The sequence below is a fragment of the Panthera onca genome, chromosome A2, assembly GCF_046562875.1.
Source record: "Panthera onca isolate mPanOnc1 chromosome A2, mPanOnc1 haplotype 2, whole genome shotgun sequence".
Lineage (NCBI taxonomy): Eukaryota > Metazoa > Chordata > Mammalia > Carnivora > Felidae > Panthera > Panthera onca.
In genome coordinates, this window is record NC_138340.1 from 16,377,407 (window position 1) to 16,395,802 (window position 18,396).

General features: G+C 52.0%; 2 protein-coding genes across 6 annotated transcripts; both read right to left on the reverse strand.

Moving 5' to 3' along the window:
- Window positions 1-1,421: 1,421 nt before the first annotated feature.
- On the reverse strand, window positions 1,422-9,379 carry LOC132675577 (serine protease 45-like). 5 transcript variants are annotated; one of them, XM_060627891.3, is made up of 6 exons: window positions 8,825-9,379; window positions 6,930-7,004; window positions 4,083-4,230; window positions 3,251-3,525; window positions 2,251-2,414; window positions 1,422-1,915 (listed from the first exon to the last, which is right to left on the reverse strand). In XM_060627891.3, exons 1-6 carry the CDS (start codon window positions 9,189-9,191, stop codon window positions 1,682-1,684), a joined length of 1,263 nt encoding a protein of 420 aa, XP_060483874.3. In that variant the 5' UTR covers window positions 9,192-9,379; the 3' UTR covers window positions 1,422-1,681. The 5 variants fall into 5 exon arrangements, with proteins under 5 accessions (XP_060483874.3, XP_078299263.2, XP_078299265.1 ...); XM_078443137.2 differs by having other exon boundaries at window positions 6,978-7,004; window positions 8,825-9,373; XM_078443139.2 differs by lacking the exon at window positions 8,825-9,379 and adding an exon at window positions 8,288-8,364 and having other exon boundaries at window positions 6,978-7,004.
- A 1,397-nt stretch (window positions 9,380-10,776) lies between these two features.
- On the reverse strand, window positions 10,777-15,562 carry LOC132674480 (serine protease 44-like). Its single transcript, XM_078443145.2, has 6 exons — window positions 15,484-15,562; window positions 15,126-15,311; window positions 14,521-14,689; window positions 13,900-14,159; window positions 13,158-13,264; window positions 10,777-11,644 (listed from the first exon to the last, which is right to left on the reverse strand). The coding sequence occupies exons 1-6, from the start codon at window positions 15,545-15,547 to the stop codon at window positions 11,411-11,413; spliced, it is 1,020 nt and encodes a 339-aa protein (XP_078299271.2). The 5' UTR covers window positions 15,548-15,562; the 3' UTR covers window positions 10,777-11,410.
- Window positions 15,563-18,396: the final 2,834 nt, after the last annotated feature.

The following is an 18,396-nucleotide window of genomic DNA, read 5'->3' on the forward strand; positions in this document are numbered from 1 at the left end:
AGACAAACCCTTTCATAAGAAAAAGAAAAGCAACCCAATCTTAAAAATAGGCCAAGTATATGAGTAGAGGATTTACTAGAGAAAAAGTATATCTTTTTATGAGCAAACACATGAAAAGATATTTTTCCAATCAAGAAAATCCAAATTAAAACAGCAATGATACAGGCGCCTGGGTGACTCAGTTGGCTGAGCGTCCGACTTCGGCTCATGATCTCACACCTCGTGAGTTCAAGCCCCACGTCGGGCTCCGTGCTGACAGCTCAGAGCCTGGAGCCTGCTTCGGATTCTGTGTCTCCCTCTCTCTCTCTCTACCCCTCCCCCACTCATGCCATGTCTCTCTCTGTCACTCAAAAGTAAATAAACTTTTTAAAAATTTTTTTAAATAAAAAAAGCAGCAATGATACAACTTTCTATCATTGGATGGGCACATTTTTAAAAGGTTAATAACATCCATTTTTGGCAAGAGGGGAAATATTCACCCTCCTGTACTGTAGGTATGAATGTAAACAGGCTCAGCTTTGGGGAGGAATACATCTGGTAGTACTCATCCAAAATTATTAAATTTGTGTTTTCTTTGATGACCATCCTCCCCTGAGCCCCTCGGGAAGACAGCTGCAGAAATGTTTCAGAGCATACCATCCCCCACCCCCACCACGCACACGCACACGCAGGAGGGTGTTAATGGCAGCACCACCATCATGCTGACAAGTCAGGACAGCCTAAAATTCGGTGCTGGTTAAATAACGTATGTCACACCCGCACAGAACCCAGGCAGGAACATAAAATTATGAATAGCCCTAGGTATTGACATAGAAAGTGTTTTAAGGTGTGTAATTTTTTAGTGTAGGCTATTAATAATACATATATAAGATCTCATTTATTTTTTAAAAATCATAAAGACATTTTATTGAAGGATGTCAGCAGAAATTACTCCTGGGAAAGACAGCGGCATGGGTGGCTGAGAGGAGGGATTCTTTATATGTATTTCTGAACACTTTCAGTAAATCACAATAAGAATGTATTCAGATATTACTTGTAAACAATCTTTAAAGAAATTTTTAAAAGCAAAAAAAACATGTAACCCTAACCCTAACCTTAATCCTAAATTTTTATAATCAGTTTTTTGTGCCATTTTTAAAAAAAGAAAGCAAGCTATATTTGGAGCACTTTATGTGGGTCCTTCCTACTGTCAGCCTACAGGGCATGCTTCGGCTGCCCCCTTCCAGCCGGCCCACTTTACAGATGAGGAAACTGAGGCCTGAGGCCCAGGCCCTTTCTCTACGGCCCTGGACTAGTGATATAGCAAAAACCATCTGCCTCCACTATGGGGAGTCTGCTGGCAGAATGAATTCTCGGAGGCCCTGCCCTCCCACCCACCCTAACCTCCCAGGGTCGCCCAGAAAAAAAAGAACAGAGCCAGCTCACATTTGCACAAATTTAATCCCGGCTATCCTGGTCCCCAATTCCAGAGCTCTTCCAGGCCACACGTCCCTTTTCCTGGTCACCCAAGGCCTAGTCATCCACCGCATCCCTCCCCATGGGGAGGCCAAAGCAGGGCCCCATCCTCCCGGGGGCCACTCTCCCCACCTTGACTCTTGTTGAATACCGACACAGGAACTGGGTCTAACTTTGACCTGGACCCATAAAGCACAGGCAAAGCAGGGAGAAGAGAGAAGAGAGATCAGGGGCCCATCTGGGGCTGCAGCAGCCAGAACAGGAGTAGAAGCCAGGCAGAGGTTTGGGGGCCTGAGAGAGCCCCATTACTTATTTGCTGCTTGATCCATTTGCTGTATTTGGTGACACGGGTGTACACGCCAGGATTCTGCGCTTTGGCACAAGCCTTTTCCCAGGACAACACCCCAGCCAGAATCCATTTGCCCTCGACTTCGCAAGCCAACGGACCCCCAGAATCCCCCTAGGCAAAGAGAGAGGAACAATGGAAGCCCTGGGCCCCGTGGGGACCCAGGACCCCAGAGGACCCAGAATGCCCACCCTGAGTTCTGCCTGGAAGATTCTTTCGCTCCTTGAGGTCCTCACTACATGGGGCCCTCCTCCTTCAGCTCCTCAGTTGTGGACCCATCCCAGGGTTATCAGGCAAAGTCAAAGTCACAGGGGATGGGAGCAGAGCATTGCCTGGTGATGCTGACAGAGAGGGAAAAGCCCAGCAAACCCCTCCCCGGGAACTTCCCCTGCCCCCACCCTGGGAGTCACTGCCAAGAGAAGAGCTGCCAGAACCGCCCAGAAACTCACAGAGCACAAGTTTTCTCCATAATTGGTGGCACAGATCATGTTCCCCAGGACGAGGGGGACAAGGTGGGGGATGAGGGACTTCTTGCGGTAAATCCGGTTGCACCTCTTGGTGTCCATGATAAACACCTCGGCTTCCTGCAGCTCTGGGGTCAGCGTGGAGTTGGCTGTGGAGGAGCCCAGTGGGGTGAGAAAGAACTTCTGACTCCACTCAGCCCTGGCCTCTCCCCAGTGTCCTCTCACCGCCATTTCTGACACTCGGCTGAGCCACATCCCTTCACACCCCCGTGCCCGCCTTCACCTGTCTGTCTCCCTGCAGCACGGACCATGTCTGGCAAGCCCCTCACCCTCGGAGGCTTTCAGGATCCCTCTCTCTGGGCAGCAGCTGCTTCTGAACCGAGCAGGCCACAACCCAAGTTTCAATGCAACCACTTACAGCTGGAGACCCCAACCCCACACTGCTTCTCTCCAGCCTCTGAGCTTGGCACCGGCTGTGCCCTCTGTCACCTGATTAATAGTCGCTCCTCCTTCAGGCTTCTCAGATGCTCCTCCCAGATCCCTCCCGGCTGGATCTCGAGATCACCTGACCAAGTCTTGGCCTCCTTCCTTGCCAGCCTGCGCCCCCACCCCCACACTCAGTTACGACGCCCCGCAGGTAGGGCTCGTGTTCCCAACGCAAGGGGGCTGGGGTGCGCCAGACGCTCGAGGCTCGTCAGGTGAATGAATGAGTGAGTGAGTACATTTATGATTCCCTGACTCCGAGCTTCTGTAAGACACAAAAGATCGTGCCCAGCGCAGGCGTCACTAGACCTGCCTTAGTGCCCACAGCAGGCCCAGCAGTGTAAACCGTGAGGACCGTCCTAACACATCCAACAACTGCCCAGAGGTGGCAGCCACAAGCTTCCTGAGAGGCACCGTGAAAGGGTCTAGCAGCCGAGGCCCCAGAAGGAAGGCAGCACGCCCTCTGTGGTTCCACACCCCACCCTCAACCCATCGTGCTCACCTGAGAAGCGCTGCTTCACCTGGCCCCAGCCAGTCACCCAGCACTGCGTCCCAACCTTCAGGTTGTAGCTGGCCTCTGGCAGGCAGATGGGCTGCACGTACTTGCCGAAGATGGCGGGAGTCTGAAGCTGGAGAAGGGCAAGATCACCCATGATGAAGGTCCGGCCCCAGTACTTGGGGTGCATGATGATGTCCTTCACGGGGATTGAGACGCCCTTCGGGAAGTCCACGGGCTTCAGCTTGGGGGTGCCGAGAATCACGGAGTACTCTTTGGTGCTACGGGAGACACACGGCCTCAGCCAGTCGACGTCAGGTTTCCAAACAACGCAGTGCTCCTACCTCCGCCGAAGACCCTCTCCCTCAGCAGAAGCCCTGCCCGATGTGCTCTGCTCTTTCCATCTTGCTAATCCAGCCTGGAGGCCATCAGGGCCAGGGATGCTGCTGCCTCCTCATTCCCTGTTCAAGTTGATTCAAGCCGGCCTCATCTATGTATGGTGTATGCAAGCGTGCAAGTGTTGCTATACGTGTATGTTCTTGTGTGCATGGAGGGGGGGGAGGTGTCTGAGGACTGGGGGGGTGGGCAGGGGAGTGTATGCTGGGTTTTCCTGTCACCTTGCTCAGGATGCAGTCATGGCTGCTTTGCGCTCCTGCCTCAACTCAGCCCCTGGTGCCCTGTGAGACCTTGAGCAGGACTCTTCCCCATTCCGGATATCCCTTCCTACTCCCCCTTCACCTCCCAACTCCCACATTGTTTCACAGAGGAAATGAGGAGGATGGGCTGGGCCCATGGCAGCCCTGGGTCTCCAGGCCGTGGACACAGGGGCCACACTCACCCTTGGATGCAGTGGGCAGCAGTCACCACCCAGCTGAGATCAATGAGGGCCCCTCCACATATGTGTTCATTTTCCAGCCGGAGGCTCACCTCCCAGGGCCAATGTCGGGTCATGTCCAAATCTTCCGACCACCAGGGTCTGCCACAAACTTCAGGAACAAGTGTGCCGGGGAGACACGGTGACCACATATTGGAGAATGAGGATACCCGAGACTGAGATGCCCCCCCACCCCACCCCGGGACAATTTGCACAAAGCTGTAAATTCAGGGTCTTGTTCTCATTTCAAAGATGGGGAGACAGGGTGAGAGAAAGGCACTGCGCTAGACAAAAAAATGACAATGACAGAGATAAAAGGCTTCAAGCCAGAGACATAAAGACATCACAGGAGAGACAGAGATACTGAGACAACAGGGAGAGATTAGCTGGGAACCTCAAAACAAGGGAGAAGCATAGAAAATGCCCCAGGACAAGAAATACATTCTCTTGGATCTGGAAGAAGTCCCGAGGCCATGTTTCCAAAAGGCCATAAGCTTGCTGTATCTCTCAGATGCAAAAGGCCTCTGCCCCCACACTACTCAGAGCTAAGAAAAGCTCCTGACTTCTGTGTCAGAAATCTGTACACAGGCCATTCAAGAAAGAGCCTCCACATGGAGCCCACGGAGCCCCCACTCACAGCTTACACGGCCTCAGTTTACACGTCCTTCCAACAATCAAGTTGTACGACCGTATGAGTGAACACAGACGCAAAAATTATAAATAAAATATTACTCAACGCTGTATTTTGAAAAAACGCATCACAATCATGTAGTGATTGTCCCAGGAGTGCAAGGGTGGTCCCACAATGGAAGAGCCCTTAGAGCATTCTCCACATAAACAGTTCTTTTTCTCTCAAGAGAAAGATCCCATGCTTTTCTCAGTAGACGCAGAAAAAAACATTTGAAAAACTCAACACATACTAATGACTAAAAAAAAAAAAAAAAAACCCAAACACCACCTGTTACTTAGCAAAGTAGGAACGGAAAGAAAATCCTTAACAAAAGTTAGATGCCACAAACCTATAGCAAACACCATATAACATTAAGGAACACATACAAAATGACACTATACTGTCAGAAGCCAGGAAGGGAGCCAGACCTTGCTTTTACATAAACAACTAGACATTTCAGATGTCATTCTTCCCAATGTTAATCTATAAAGTCATTTTCCAAGTTAGGATTTTAGGAAACTTTACACTCTACAACTGACATAGAAAAACAAAGGTCCATGAATAGCTCAGTCTCTGAGAGAGTAGAACATAAAGGGACACTTGTCCTAGCAGATATCTAGACACACACCAAAACCATAATAACAAAAATAGTGTGGTATTGACAAGGACTGACAGATGGAAGCAATGGAAAAGAACAGAGAGCCTGAGGTTGTTCTGGGAACATAGGAATTTAATGGAAATAAAGGAGCCACCACCATCGGTGGGTGGAAGATGCATGTTGAGTAGACGGTGCTGGGAAAACTGACTCACTATAAAGAAAGTAAGAAAAACAAAACTGGATTCTTTCCTACCAGCTTCGAAGACCTAAAAAGTGAAAATGTAAAGTTAATGATGAACTGTGTGACATGGGGTGGGAAAGGGCTCCTTCAACAAAACTTCAAAACACAGTCCACAGGGGCGCCTGGGTGGCTCAGTCGGTTAAGCATCCGACTTTGGCTCAGGTCATGCTCTCACGGTTCGTAGGTTTGAGCCCCACGTCGGGCTCTCTGCTGTCAGTGCAGAGCCCGCTTCAGATTCTCTGTCTCCTTTCTCTCTCTGCCTCTCCCTGGCTCGCACTCTCTCTCTCTCAAACATAAATCAACATTTTTAAAAAATCCATAAAGCATCAAACTGATTACTTTGATTAATCAAGTTAATGACAGACTGGGAGGCAATGTTTGCAATTACCTAAAATCAGCACAAGACTTTCATTAGGAACATACATGGAACTCTAGGAAATCAACAAGAAAAAAAGAACAACAGGCAATATGCCAAGGGTAAGGGCGATTTATTAGAAGAAGAAACTCGAGAGGCCAAAAGCACATTGAGGCATGCTGAAACTCCTTACTAATGAGAAAAATGTCAATTAAATCAAGAAGCCATTTTTCATCTGTTAGAGATGGGCAAAAACAGACAAAAGCTGCATCTAGTAGGTCTGTTCACAAATGGCTGATAGGAATGCAGAGGGCTGACCAAATGAGATTACGGACAATAGATAAAAGTATGGTATCCATGTAAATGTGTGAAGTTGATAAGTGGTTGATAAGTAATAAGTAGATAAGTTGATACTACGGCTACGTAAAGGAATATTCTTAGAAAATACACACCTACGTATTTAGAGACAAGGAGTCACCGTGTATGTTACCCTCAACTGATTCTGAAAAAATGATGCGTGTGTTCCTTGACCTATTTGTATTCGCACGGTGTTCCATAAGTTGGAGGAAACAGAAAGGGATCTAGAGAAACACCATTTAACGTAAGTTAAAAATACATGCGCACAAAACCACAATGTGTATTTTGACGAGGATACGCACAAGCAGAGATACGCACTGGACATGCAGGAAAGGCTGGAAGGACGGGGAAGGGGAGGATGGCAGCGGGGCATGGACAGAAGCAGGAAGAGGTAACTTCAGCAACTGAACAATTCGTAACAAATCAGGGAGGACCCGTGACAACAGAAGGCCTTGAACAGCAGGAGCAACCCAGCCCGCCATCCCTGCAGTCTAAGGAAAAAGGCCCTTCGGAAAGCACACAGGTCAGACTAAATTCCTGCTTCCCACACACCCAGAAACACTATCTGTGTGACCCTCTTCAGAACACACCCTCCCAGGAGCTGAGGTTTTCCTGGCGCAGGGGCTCACCCTCCCCACCTGGTATGGAATTGTTTTCTTTATAACCTGGAGGAGAAAAGGGGGAACAGAAACGAAGCAAGAGGTCATGAATCGGTTAATTTGTTCATTCGCCAAATATTCCCTCCCCCCTCATTCCATTCCCAGCCTGGAGCCCGAGGCCAGGGAGGGGACAGAGTGTCTCCAACAGATACCGGCTGTATTTGCCCTCTAGGAACACCCTGTCCAGCAGGGGAGACAGGAGTAAACACACACAGTCGCCTGTGTGCGATCAATGCAGGGACCAGGTCACAGGTGTCAGGGGAGCCCAGAAGAAGTGGTGGACGAGGACGCTTCTGAGAAGAAGGGTGATTGTGCCAGGTCTTAAAGATGAAAAGAAGGTAAAACGGAAAAGTGACAATGACATTCCGTGCGAAAGAAACACCACGGTGTGTGCCAGAGCCTCCAGAGGATAAAGGACAAGGCTCTATGATGACAAGAAATGATGCCATGCAGGAAAGTCGGGGTCAGTCACGGAGGGGGGGAGGCTCAGAAGCCAGGCCGAGAAGCAAAGAGACCCTGTGGGAGGAGGGAGGCCAGAGGAAGGGTGACATGGTCAGGCTTCTATTGTGAAGAGTAAAGTAGGAAGATGACCGACCAGGCAGTGTGATCCCACCAGAGGCTCCGCAGGACACAGGCAAGAAAAGAGGCAGTCTAAATGAGGAAGTGGCAGTGAGAACACGCATGGTGAGCTGGATGTGGGGTGCGGGCAGATGGCTAGGTCTTGGGTAACCCCCACTTTCGGATTTTAGGGAACAATGCCTCCTATCCACCGAGTTGAGGAGAAGAGAATAAGAGAACCCAGTTTGTAGTCAGATGAGAGCCTCAGCTTTGGACCCCAAGGAGTTGGGAGCAAGGGAGTTACCCTGAGGCAGAGAAGAATCAGGAGTTATGGCTGGAGAAACCAAGGGACTGGAAAAAGTGAGGACGGAGGAAGTGGTAGAAAAGTCAGGGACAAGGACAGAGGCATGGCCGGAACGGCTACGGATTACGGGAGAAGCGAGGAAGCAGTGAAGGCAGCACCAAGTGGAAACTGTTACTTGGAGAAACCTGGCAGTGAGGGGAAGGCGCGGGGAGAGGCAGCTCGGCAGACAGGGAGGGAGAGGTTGGAGACCTCCAAGAAAATGACCGAGCAGCGCAGCGCGGAGAGGGCCTGCGGTCCAGAGCAGGGTCAGCATCCTGACCTTGAACAGGAGGTGTATCTCTGATTGATAAAGAAAGGGTGGGGGGGTGCTGAATAGTGGGGTTCGGAGGGGCCCCTGGGGGCTAGAGGCACTCAAGGAGGACAGCACCTGGGGGCCTGCGTCTTCGGAGGACAAGAGGGGCACCAACGGGAGGAGTGGGCCGGGGGCGAAGAGGGGGCGTGGCATCCCGGTTTCAGCGCGCGGAGACCACGCGCCTCTGGCCTGCAGCGCCTGCGCAGCGGCCTGGGGTCGGGGAGGCCCGACCACGCCCGGGAGGGCAGCTCGGTCTCGGCCACCAGGCCCGCGTGGGCTGGGGAGGAAGTGGCTGCGCATGGGGAGAGAGGAAATGCAGGGGGTCCTCCGCCCTGCAGGTCCCCAGGAGGCGGCAGGTCGGGTGGCACCTGAGGGAGGCCAGGGCGGCAGGAGGCTGGCGCCATCCTGAGGGGTGGCGGTGGAGGGCGGGTGACCGTGGGGAGGCGGGGTCCACAGAGTCCCAGGTAGCCAAAGAGCGGGCCACGCCGAGGGGCCACCCTCAAGGGCGGGGGGGTGCTGGGAGGGGCAGAGCGGGGACTGGGGGGCGGGGGGAGGTGGCAGAAGACACACGGACACACGGAACGCACGGCCGCGGAGGAGGCGCGGCCTCACCCGAGTTCAGCAGCGGCAGCAGCAGCAGCAGGAGGAGGCGGCGGCTCAGGCCCCAGGGCCCCGAGGCTCCAGCGCAGCTGGGTGGCGGCGAGGCGGCCATGAGGCCCGGGAGGTGCCACCTGCAGGCCCAGGCACGCGGCACCGCGAGTCCGACACGTGAGGGCGCCCCTGACGCACGAGGGCACCCCCAGCACGTGACGGGGGTCCAGTCATGTGATGGGGCCCCCAGCACGTGACAACGCGCCAAGCCTTCCCCGACGCCCACGGGCGCGTTTCCGGCATCTGCGCTGGCACACCTCGTGCCTCTTCCTCGAAAATGACCTCGGAGCCCCTGATCTGTGATTGCCCCCCGGGTGGCCAAGCCCATGAAAACACTCCCAATTGCTTTAAGCTGGTGACAGCGTCCCCCCCAGTCTGGGTAGTGAAGGCCCGCCCGAATTCCCAGGACCTGTGAGGCCACCTGGTCGCCCAGCCTCTGACCGCACCCTTGGTCCCCTCCCCGGGCTCGGTGCGTTCGAAAGGCTGACAATTTATATTGATTTGAGAGTCTGAAAAGATACAGAAAGCACAAGAAAGGAACATTAAGGCTAGGCAACCCGGGAAGGCGTCTTTAGGAAAGTGGTGTTTGAGCTGGACCTATTACTGGAACAAGGACTCTTGGGGAAGTCGTGAGAAGGAAATACATGCCTCCTCTTCCACAGACCACCAAGGGGATGGTCTTGAAAGAGATGATGGCGTATACCGGGCCTTGGGCCTTCACAGAGCATTTTTCCAGAAGGATATGGTCTCTACATCCGCTGGGTGTGACAGAGATTGGGACCTGACCACCAAGATTCCACCTTCTCTTGTCTAGTTGGGGGATGGGGGGAGGGGTCCAGCTCCGGGGACCACATTCCCCTGCCTGGTATCTAAGGGGGTCCACATAATGAGTTCCCATGACTAGCAGGTGAGTAGAAGTGATGTGTGTCACTTACATGTCAAGGCAGTCAAGAGGAGGCTGCCTTCTCTCCTCCTGTTAATGACAGCAGTGTTCTCCAGAGCAGCAGAGGCAGTGCTTGGAACTTGTTAGAGATGTCGTTCTCAGGCCCCACCCCACACCTACAGGACTACGAACTCTAGGAGTGGAACCAGCGATCTGCATTTGAACAAGCTCTCCGGGGAAATCTGATGCAGTTAAAGCATGAACCACAAGGCTGAGTGGAGCCTTAAGATGGGGGGAAAGATACCTGCAGACCAAGAACACTTGATTAGGATGTCTTAGGAAGAAGTTAAATTTATTGGGTTAACCCACTTATATTCAGTGGCTTCTTAAAGCCGATGGTTCAATACTTATTAATAAGCTCGGTCCCAACCCCAGCCTTCCTCCCACAACATATAGGATTGACACGGACTGCCCTCTGAGCCCACGGATATATGGGATCTAAAACATTGACCCCTGGAAGGACAGGGGACAGGAGACTGGGAGGAGTTGATCAGAAGCCAGACACAGACAGAGAGATGCTGGGACACCGGACCAGAGAATAAGGGTAATGAACCAGTGCCTCCCACACCGAATCTCCCTTGCCTTCCTCCCTCTGAGAGTACAAATGCTTGTTAATAAAATGGGCAGCGATAGCAGCAAGTGGAAGAGGCAGAAGAGAAGGAATATTTCTCATGTTCTAACTTCATTCTTGCTTCCAGTTTTGGTCTCTTGTGATCCTCTCTTCTGAGCTCCAGGGGCTGGTAATTAAGCTACGAAGCTCCGGGCAAACATACTGAGTCCAGGGAGCAGGACCCAGCGAGCTAAAACCATGCAGAGGACTCCCACCCGAGCAGGTGGGGACTTACGGCTCCCTCAAGGGCTCCATGAAAACCACGAGTAGTTTCTTTGCCACGTGGGAAACTAGTTCTCTACAGAGCATGTCATAGGCAACCCCACAACGTTCAGGAGACCGGAACTTCAGAACAAATAAGAATGCATTGCAAATGTTTATTCATTGACATCTAAGATCTCCACACTCCTTAATGTCTCCGCACGACTTGGGGTGAGCCTGGATGTGGCCACTGGGTACTCAAGAAAGGGGGCCCCATCGCGGGGCTGCCCCAGCAGGATCCAGGTGGATCTGCACTGGGTAGGGGGGAACTTCGCCCAGTCCCAGACACCTGGGTCAGATGTGGAACCCCCAGGCCTCAGACCTCAGCAGGGCCGTGGTGACACCGCCTGCACAATCACCAAGCTCACGCTCAGGTGAAAGCCTGAGGCCACAGCCAGGTCGAATGCTGTCTCACTGCTCACGAGGTCTCTTCTTTGGTAGAAGCTCTCCAAGGCGTCAGGGAAGCACCGGGCTCCACGTGGCAGGTCGGCTGCCTCCTTCCCAGCAGGCAGAGCACAGCCAAGGTGTGGGTGTGGCCGAGGCAGGTGACTGGGGCTTCAGGCTGGGACACTTTCAGGGCTCCGGGCTTACTGCCACTCTCTACTGGGTAGCTCTCTACGGGGTCAGTGGATCCCAACCAGCATTGGAGGAAAGGGCAATGAGGAGGAGGGGGAGGTTGGAGGACAGGCCCAGTGTTAAGAGTCAGAAACAGGAGGGGAGTGGGCAGGGGTGATCATGGGGCCACCAGGATGCCCAGGGGCAGCACCAGGCACAGAAGTATGAAAAAGCCTGCTGAGTCCCAAGAGCAAGCCTGACTCAAGAGATCAGTGACCCAGTCCCTATAGAAACTAACTTCTGTATAAACTGCAGGAAAATTTCTGCGACCACAGCCAATGCCCCAGCTCACAATCCCCACCTGGACCCATGTTTCATTAAATTCACAGACCAGGGGGCCTCCAGAATCTCCCTGGAGAAAGAAAAAACAAAACAAAACAAAACACAGGGATAGAAGAGAATGAACATCAGAACTGGCTTAAGATTACACTGCAGGGCCCGGGGAGATGGGCACGCATGGGGCTTCCCCACGACCTCCCCTGAGCCTGCACCAGCCCTTGGCTTCTGGGAACATTTGAGAGTCGAAAGCTAAGTGAAACGTTTAACATCCTCTGAGAAATCCTCCTCCTTCCCAGGTGCTCAGGGATGTACAGCCAGTAGGCCCCAGTACAGCAACAGTGCTGGTAATATATTGAATTCTCTTTGAATACCCCTATTCCTCAACTGACCCTGAGCACCCCCATGATCCTCTCCAAGCCTCCCATGACCCAGCCACCAAAGGGGCATCTCCTGGCACAGCCTCCAGAGTCCTCCTCCAGCTCTAAGGTTGGTGTCTACTCTGATTGCTCGGTCCTGGGCCTCAAAGGATGTGAAATATTTTGAATATCGACCCTGTGTGGGGGGGGATCCCATAATCCTCACCTGTAACCTGAAATTCCCCGACCTTAAACCCACATATCCAACACCATGCATGCATCACTTCCCTGTGTCCAGACAGTCTCAGACATTCCATATACCCCCCCACCTCACCCAGAGCACCGCACGTCCTTCCCAGACCCGCTCTGGTGGACCCGCACCAACCAGCTCAGACAGAAACAGACAGCCCTCCTAACCTCTCCCGAGCCCCCTCCCTCAACGGCACTCAGTCACCCAGAGCTCATGATTCAATGTTGGACACACCTCCTTCACCCCCTCACCCTCCCACATCCCGCTCGGGACTCAGCACCATCGCCTAGATGATGGAAACAAACGTCTAGCCCACAGTCCTGCCCAGACGGCGTCTAGAAACTTGGACCAGCACCCCAGGCCACGCGTACTCTGACTCCAACCCTCTTCTCTGGCCACATTTGCCACCTCATTTGGTCCAGACCTGGAAAACGTTCCCTTAAATGTGACACGTTCCCTGGGACCTCTGAGCTGCTCCACATGCTGATCCCTCTCCCTACAATGCTGTTCTCTTTCCAAGAAACCCAAACACTCATCCTCTAGGAGTCCTGCAAGCACCCACGGGGGAACCTGGAGCTGACATCTTTGGACCTCACCTCATCTGTATAATCGCTACGACGTCTATGCCGCGGGGTTATGATGTGGCTTCACAGAGCTATTGGGGGTCAATACCCACACTGGCTCACACCGTAAGTGCCACAGAGGAGGAACTCAATTAAAGGAACTTCTGGTATTAGCGTTACCTGCCCCAGCTTCCCCACACTGTGGCGGTGCCCCCAGGCCAGCAGGGACTGCTCCCCTCTGATGGAACAGGCCAGGCCAGCTCAGGGGAGCCACGAGGGAGGAGGAGGCCGTGCCGCTTGCGAACGAGGAAACTGGGAGGGGACATGCTCACTGCAGGGGCCACAGTGGAGCCATGAACTGACCTTACAGATACCCTTCTTCTCTGCTCGATAGGCACAGATCATCCCTTTTCTCACCATGCTGCGAAACGTTCCTAACTGTGTCTGCAATATCCAGTTGCATTTCTTGTGGTGAAGAATGTGTTGCTCTGTCTCCTGCAGAAGAACTGACATCGGTGCTAAAACTACGAGGAGACAAGTCAGGGTCTGCATGAGCGGAGAGAGCCCCCCAAACCCGCTCTGGCTCTGGCTCGGGGCGCTCACACTCAGTGCCTCCTCAGAGGACGTTGGGGCAGTAGGTACTGTCCCATGGCCACAGCAGGTACTTTCCCGGAGGGACAGCTCGTCCCCCTAGAGTTGAAATCCGTGCTGGAGAGAACCCACCATCTCTGGTACCCGGGCCCCGGAGCCTCCGGGTGCTAACATTCCAACCCATTCTTTTTTTTTTTTTTTAATTTTTTTTTTTAACGCTTATTTATTTTTGAGACAGAGAGAGACAGAGCATGAGCGGGGGAGGGGCAGAGAGAGAGCGAGACACAGAATCTGAAACAGGCTCCAGGCTCCGAGCTGTCAGCACAGATCCCGACGCGGGGCTCGAACTCACGGACCGCAAGATCATGACCTGAGCTGAAGTCGGCCGCCCAACCGACTGAGCCACCCAGGTGCCCCTCCAACCCATTCTTAACGCAGTTCGGATGCTACCCCGGCAGTATGTCCTCCTGGGAAAGAACCAGCCTCCCTGTCCCTCCCTCTGGCTTGTGGGCCACCCCCAGGGCACCAGGGTGCCCCCTCAGCTGCCCCCCCACCCCATCAGTCTCACCTTCTTCCGGTCGGCCCCAGCCAGTCACCCAGCACTCCGTCCCAGTTTCTGCTTGGAAAGACTTCTCAGGGAGGCACACAGGCTGGATGTAGGAGGAGTAATTCACAGCAAAGGCCAGCAGAGCAAGGGCAATGTCGTGCCTCAAAGTTGTATCGTCAAAAAAGCGGTGGCAAACGATGTCTTCAACTGGAACCACCAGTGTCGTTTTGGAATTAGGATATAACGATTTGTCTCCCAGCCGTACTGTATAGTCCTCATGGCTGTGGGAAGATGCCCTTCACGTCGATCCCCTCCCACGCCTTCCAGGTTCTTCCCAGCCTGGCCCTTGTCTCCTAAGCCAGCCGTCAGGCACCGGCCTGCCTGCAAACCACACCCCGGCCCCAGACCCTAACCGCTGTCTCCAGTGGTTCTCCAAAGGAGGTCCCAGCACTACCAGAGCAGCGTGTGGGAACTTGGTGGAAAGGCTAATTCCCAGGGCCTCATTCCAGGCTGAATAAAAAGTAGGGGGCTGGGACTTCCTTTCCAGACGAGGAAGAGGAAGAAGCTCAGGGAGGGGGACAAGACTGGCTCCAGGTCACAGAGCCTGACCAGGGGCCCCAAGCGCGGGGCCCGGACACTCACCCAGTGACGCAGTGGGCAGCGGTCAGCACCCACCGGCTGGCAATGAGGGAGCCTCCGCATATGTGTTTGTTATTGATCTGCAGGCTCACGTGCCAGGGCCACTTCCTCCTGGGGGCCGCCATTCCCCCAACTATCCTCATAGACCTGTGGCCGCATCCTGGTTGGCTCACTAAAGAGAAGGGACTGGATGGGGCACCCGGGTGGCTCAGTTGGTTAAGGTGTCCAATTTCGGCTCAGGTCATGATCTCACGGTTTGTGGGTTCGAGCTCCACATCGGGCTCTGTGCTGACAGCTCAGAGCCTGGAGCCTGCTTGGGATTCTGTGTCTCCTCCTCTCTCTGCCCCTCCCCCACTCATGCTCTGTCTCTCTCTCTCTCTCTCTCTCTCTCTCCCAAAAATAAATAAACATTAAAGAGAGAGAGAGAGAGAAAGTACTGGAAGTGCAGCCGTTGTCCCTTACCACCCCCTCCGGATGCCTCCGGGGGCAGAGCCAGGTTTTCTCGCAAACCCTCCAAGATAGACTGTGACCCCGCGGTCTACCCAGCCAAGCAGCATTCCCTTCTGGCCTCCCAGGCAGGCCTGTGCCAACCTGTACAGAAGCAGTACCTTGAGGAGAGAACGTTTGGGATCCAGTGGTCTGGGTGGACTCTGCAGCCTCTCCCACTGTGAGTGTTGGAGGCCCAGGGGTTGAGGTGGATACTGGCATCGAGGATTCCAGGAGCCCTGGAGGCGACGGCGTCTCTGGGCTTCCTGAGGTCAACGCAGGACCCTGGCTGGGGCGGTAATCCTTACCTGGGGAAGACCAGTGACACAGGAGCTGGCCTGAGCGCACCCCTAGCCTACCCTTCCCCCTTCGTCTATGCTTCCCCACCCCCCCACCCCCGCACCCTCACCACGACCCCTCCCCGCCAGCAGCCCAGCCCCCCTCCCCGCCTGCTCGCTGCCTGCCGCCCATCGGCCCCACCGAGCAGAGGCTGGAGGAGCAGGAGGCAGAGCTGGAGGCCCAGAAAGCCCCCGCGGGACGCCATGGGAATCCTGGTGCCCGCAGCCTGTCGCGCGCCCCCTCGCGGCGGCCCGCGGCCCTGCCCTCGCGTTGGCCGGACCCGGGTCCCCCCTCTACCCCCCCTCCCCCTCCACCGGGGCACAACTCCCAGCCAGCTAGACCTCCAAGATTCCCACCTCCCGGTTATTCACCGAAAACCAATCTAGATGCCACCGCTTTTATCGACCTTAAAATAGAGATCTGCTGGCTTACGCATCATAAATAGAAAATACAACACCAAAGAGCAGTATTGAGTCCTAATTCGATAGCATTTGCAATTCAGTGCGAACCGGTTCAACAAATCGGACAAGGAAGAACTTTCACATTGCTCAAAAAATGATGAGCTCCAGAAATGTACTATCTGAAGACATAACTTTAAAACAAAGAAATACAGATCCGTTGAAAATAAAGGGATAGAAAACGAAATACCAGACAAATCTGATGCAAAAGAAAGGTGGGATAGCAATTTTTTCAGGTCCTGACATCTAAGGCAAAGATTACATACGGGACAGAGAAATAACCAAGAATATGCAGTAAGCCCTTACTAGGTAAAATAACAGCTGACCGACTTCCTGGGAAACCAGTTTTCGAAACATTCCTCTTAAGAAGCTGATAGCGGGGCGCCTGGGTGGCTCGGTGGGTTAAGCGTCTGACTTCGGCTCAGGTCATGATCTCGCGGTCCGTGAGTTCCAGCCCCGCGTGGGGCTCTGTGCTTACAGCTCAGAGCCTGGAGCCTGTTTCAGATTCGGTCTCCCTCTCTCTCTGCCCCTCCCTTGCTCACGCTCTGTCTCAAAAATAAATAAACGTTTAAAAAAAAAAAAAAAAAAAAGCTGATAGCTTATAGAGGCAAAGTTAAGCAAAAATATAGGATATTTAGCTGTGACACCGGATAACATTGACCTGATAGTGGTATGATGATTTTTTTTTACAACTACCAATGAAGAACATTCATTCTTTTTTTTTTTAATGTTTATTTTATTTTTGACAGAGAGAGACAGAGCATGAGCAGGGGAGGGGCAGAGAGAGGAGGAGACACAGAATCCGAAGCAGGCTTCAGGCTCTGAGCTGTCAGCACAGAGCCCGACGCGGGGCTCAAACTCATGGACCACGAGATCGTGACCTGAGCTGAGGTCGGACGTTCAACTGACTGAGCCACCCAGGCGCCCAGGCGCCCCGAACATTCATTCTTTTTTTTTTTTCAAATTTTTTTTTTTCAACATTTTTTATTTATTTTTGGGACAGAGAGAGACAGAGCATGAACGGGGGAGGGGCAGAGAGAGAGGGAGACACAGAATCGGAAACAGGCTCCAGGCTCTGAGCCATCAGCCCAGAGCCTGACGCGGGGCTCGAACTCACGGACCGCGAGATCGTGACCTGGCTGAAGTCGGACGCTTAACCGACTGCGCCACCCAGGCGCCCCCCGAACATTCATTCTTACTGAGCACGCAGAAAATGTTCAGAAAGGTCACAGAAGAAGACTGATAAATTCAAGGAATCAATGTCATAGCTTCTGTTCTTGAGCCAGACATCGATAACACTAAAATCGACTTTTACAAACAAGCCCATAGTTCTGAAACAAAAACAAAACCCTAGAAAATGATCCTCCTATTTAAAAGGAAATCATGATGGTGGTGATGATGTGGTGAAAAGGGAACCCTCTTGCACTGTTGGTGGGAATGCAAACTGGTGCAGTCCCTCTGGAAACAGTATGGAGGTTCCTCAAAAAGTTAAAAACAGAATTAGCCTACGACCCAGCAATTGCACTATTAGGTATTCACTCAAAGGATACAAAAATGCTGATTTGAAGGGGTATATGCACCCAATGTTTATGGCAGCATTACCAACAATAGCCAAACTATGGAAAGAGCGCAAATGTCCATCAACTGGTGAATGGATAAAGAAAATATGGTGTGTGGTGTGTATATATATATATAATATAATGTATATTATATGTATATAATATACATATATATGTATATATACACACACACAATGGAGTATGACTCAGTGATTAAAAAGAAAGAAATCTTGCCATTTGCAACAACGTAGATGGAGCTAGAGTGTATTATGCTAAGCAAAATAAGTCAGTCAGAGAAAGACAGATACCGTATGATTTCACTCATATATGGAATTTAAGAAACAAAGCAGATGAACATAGGGGAAGGGGAAAAAAGAGAGAGAGAGAAGCAAACCATAAGAGACTCTTAACTATAGAGAACAAACTGAGGGTTGATGGAGGGGGATGGGCGGGGGATGGGCTAGATGGGTGACGGGCATTAAGGGGGGCACTTGTAATGAGCACTAGGTGTTATGCGTAAGTGATGAATCACTAAATTCTACTCCTGAAACCAATTTTACCATATATGTTAACTAACTAAAATTTAAATAAAAACTTGAAACTTAAAAAAAAGGAAATCATGACAGAAGTAATGACAATTTAAAGATCACTACCGATGAAAGCGCTACATACGAAATCACATGTGATCCAGCTATGGTTCTAGAAAGTAATTTATAACTTTGACCATATTATAAAATAAAGAGGACTGATAACAAAGGAGCTAAATATGCAACTCAGAAAGTGAAAATGATCAATAGAGTAAAAATCAAAGACAGGATTTGGGAGAAAGAAAGGAAAAACGGGAAATAACAGCAGAAGTCAATAGAGACAAAATTATGAAGATGAACACAATCAGAATTTTGTTCTCTGAAAGGCTTAAGAAGAGACATTCTAGTAAGACTGAATAAGATAAAAGAAGGAAAAATACAGAATAAAGGAAAGTAACTTAAAGATATGACAGGGGCACCTGGGTGGCTCAGCCGGTTAAGCATCTGACT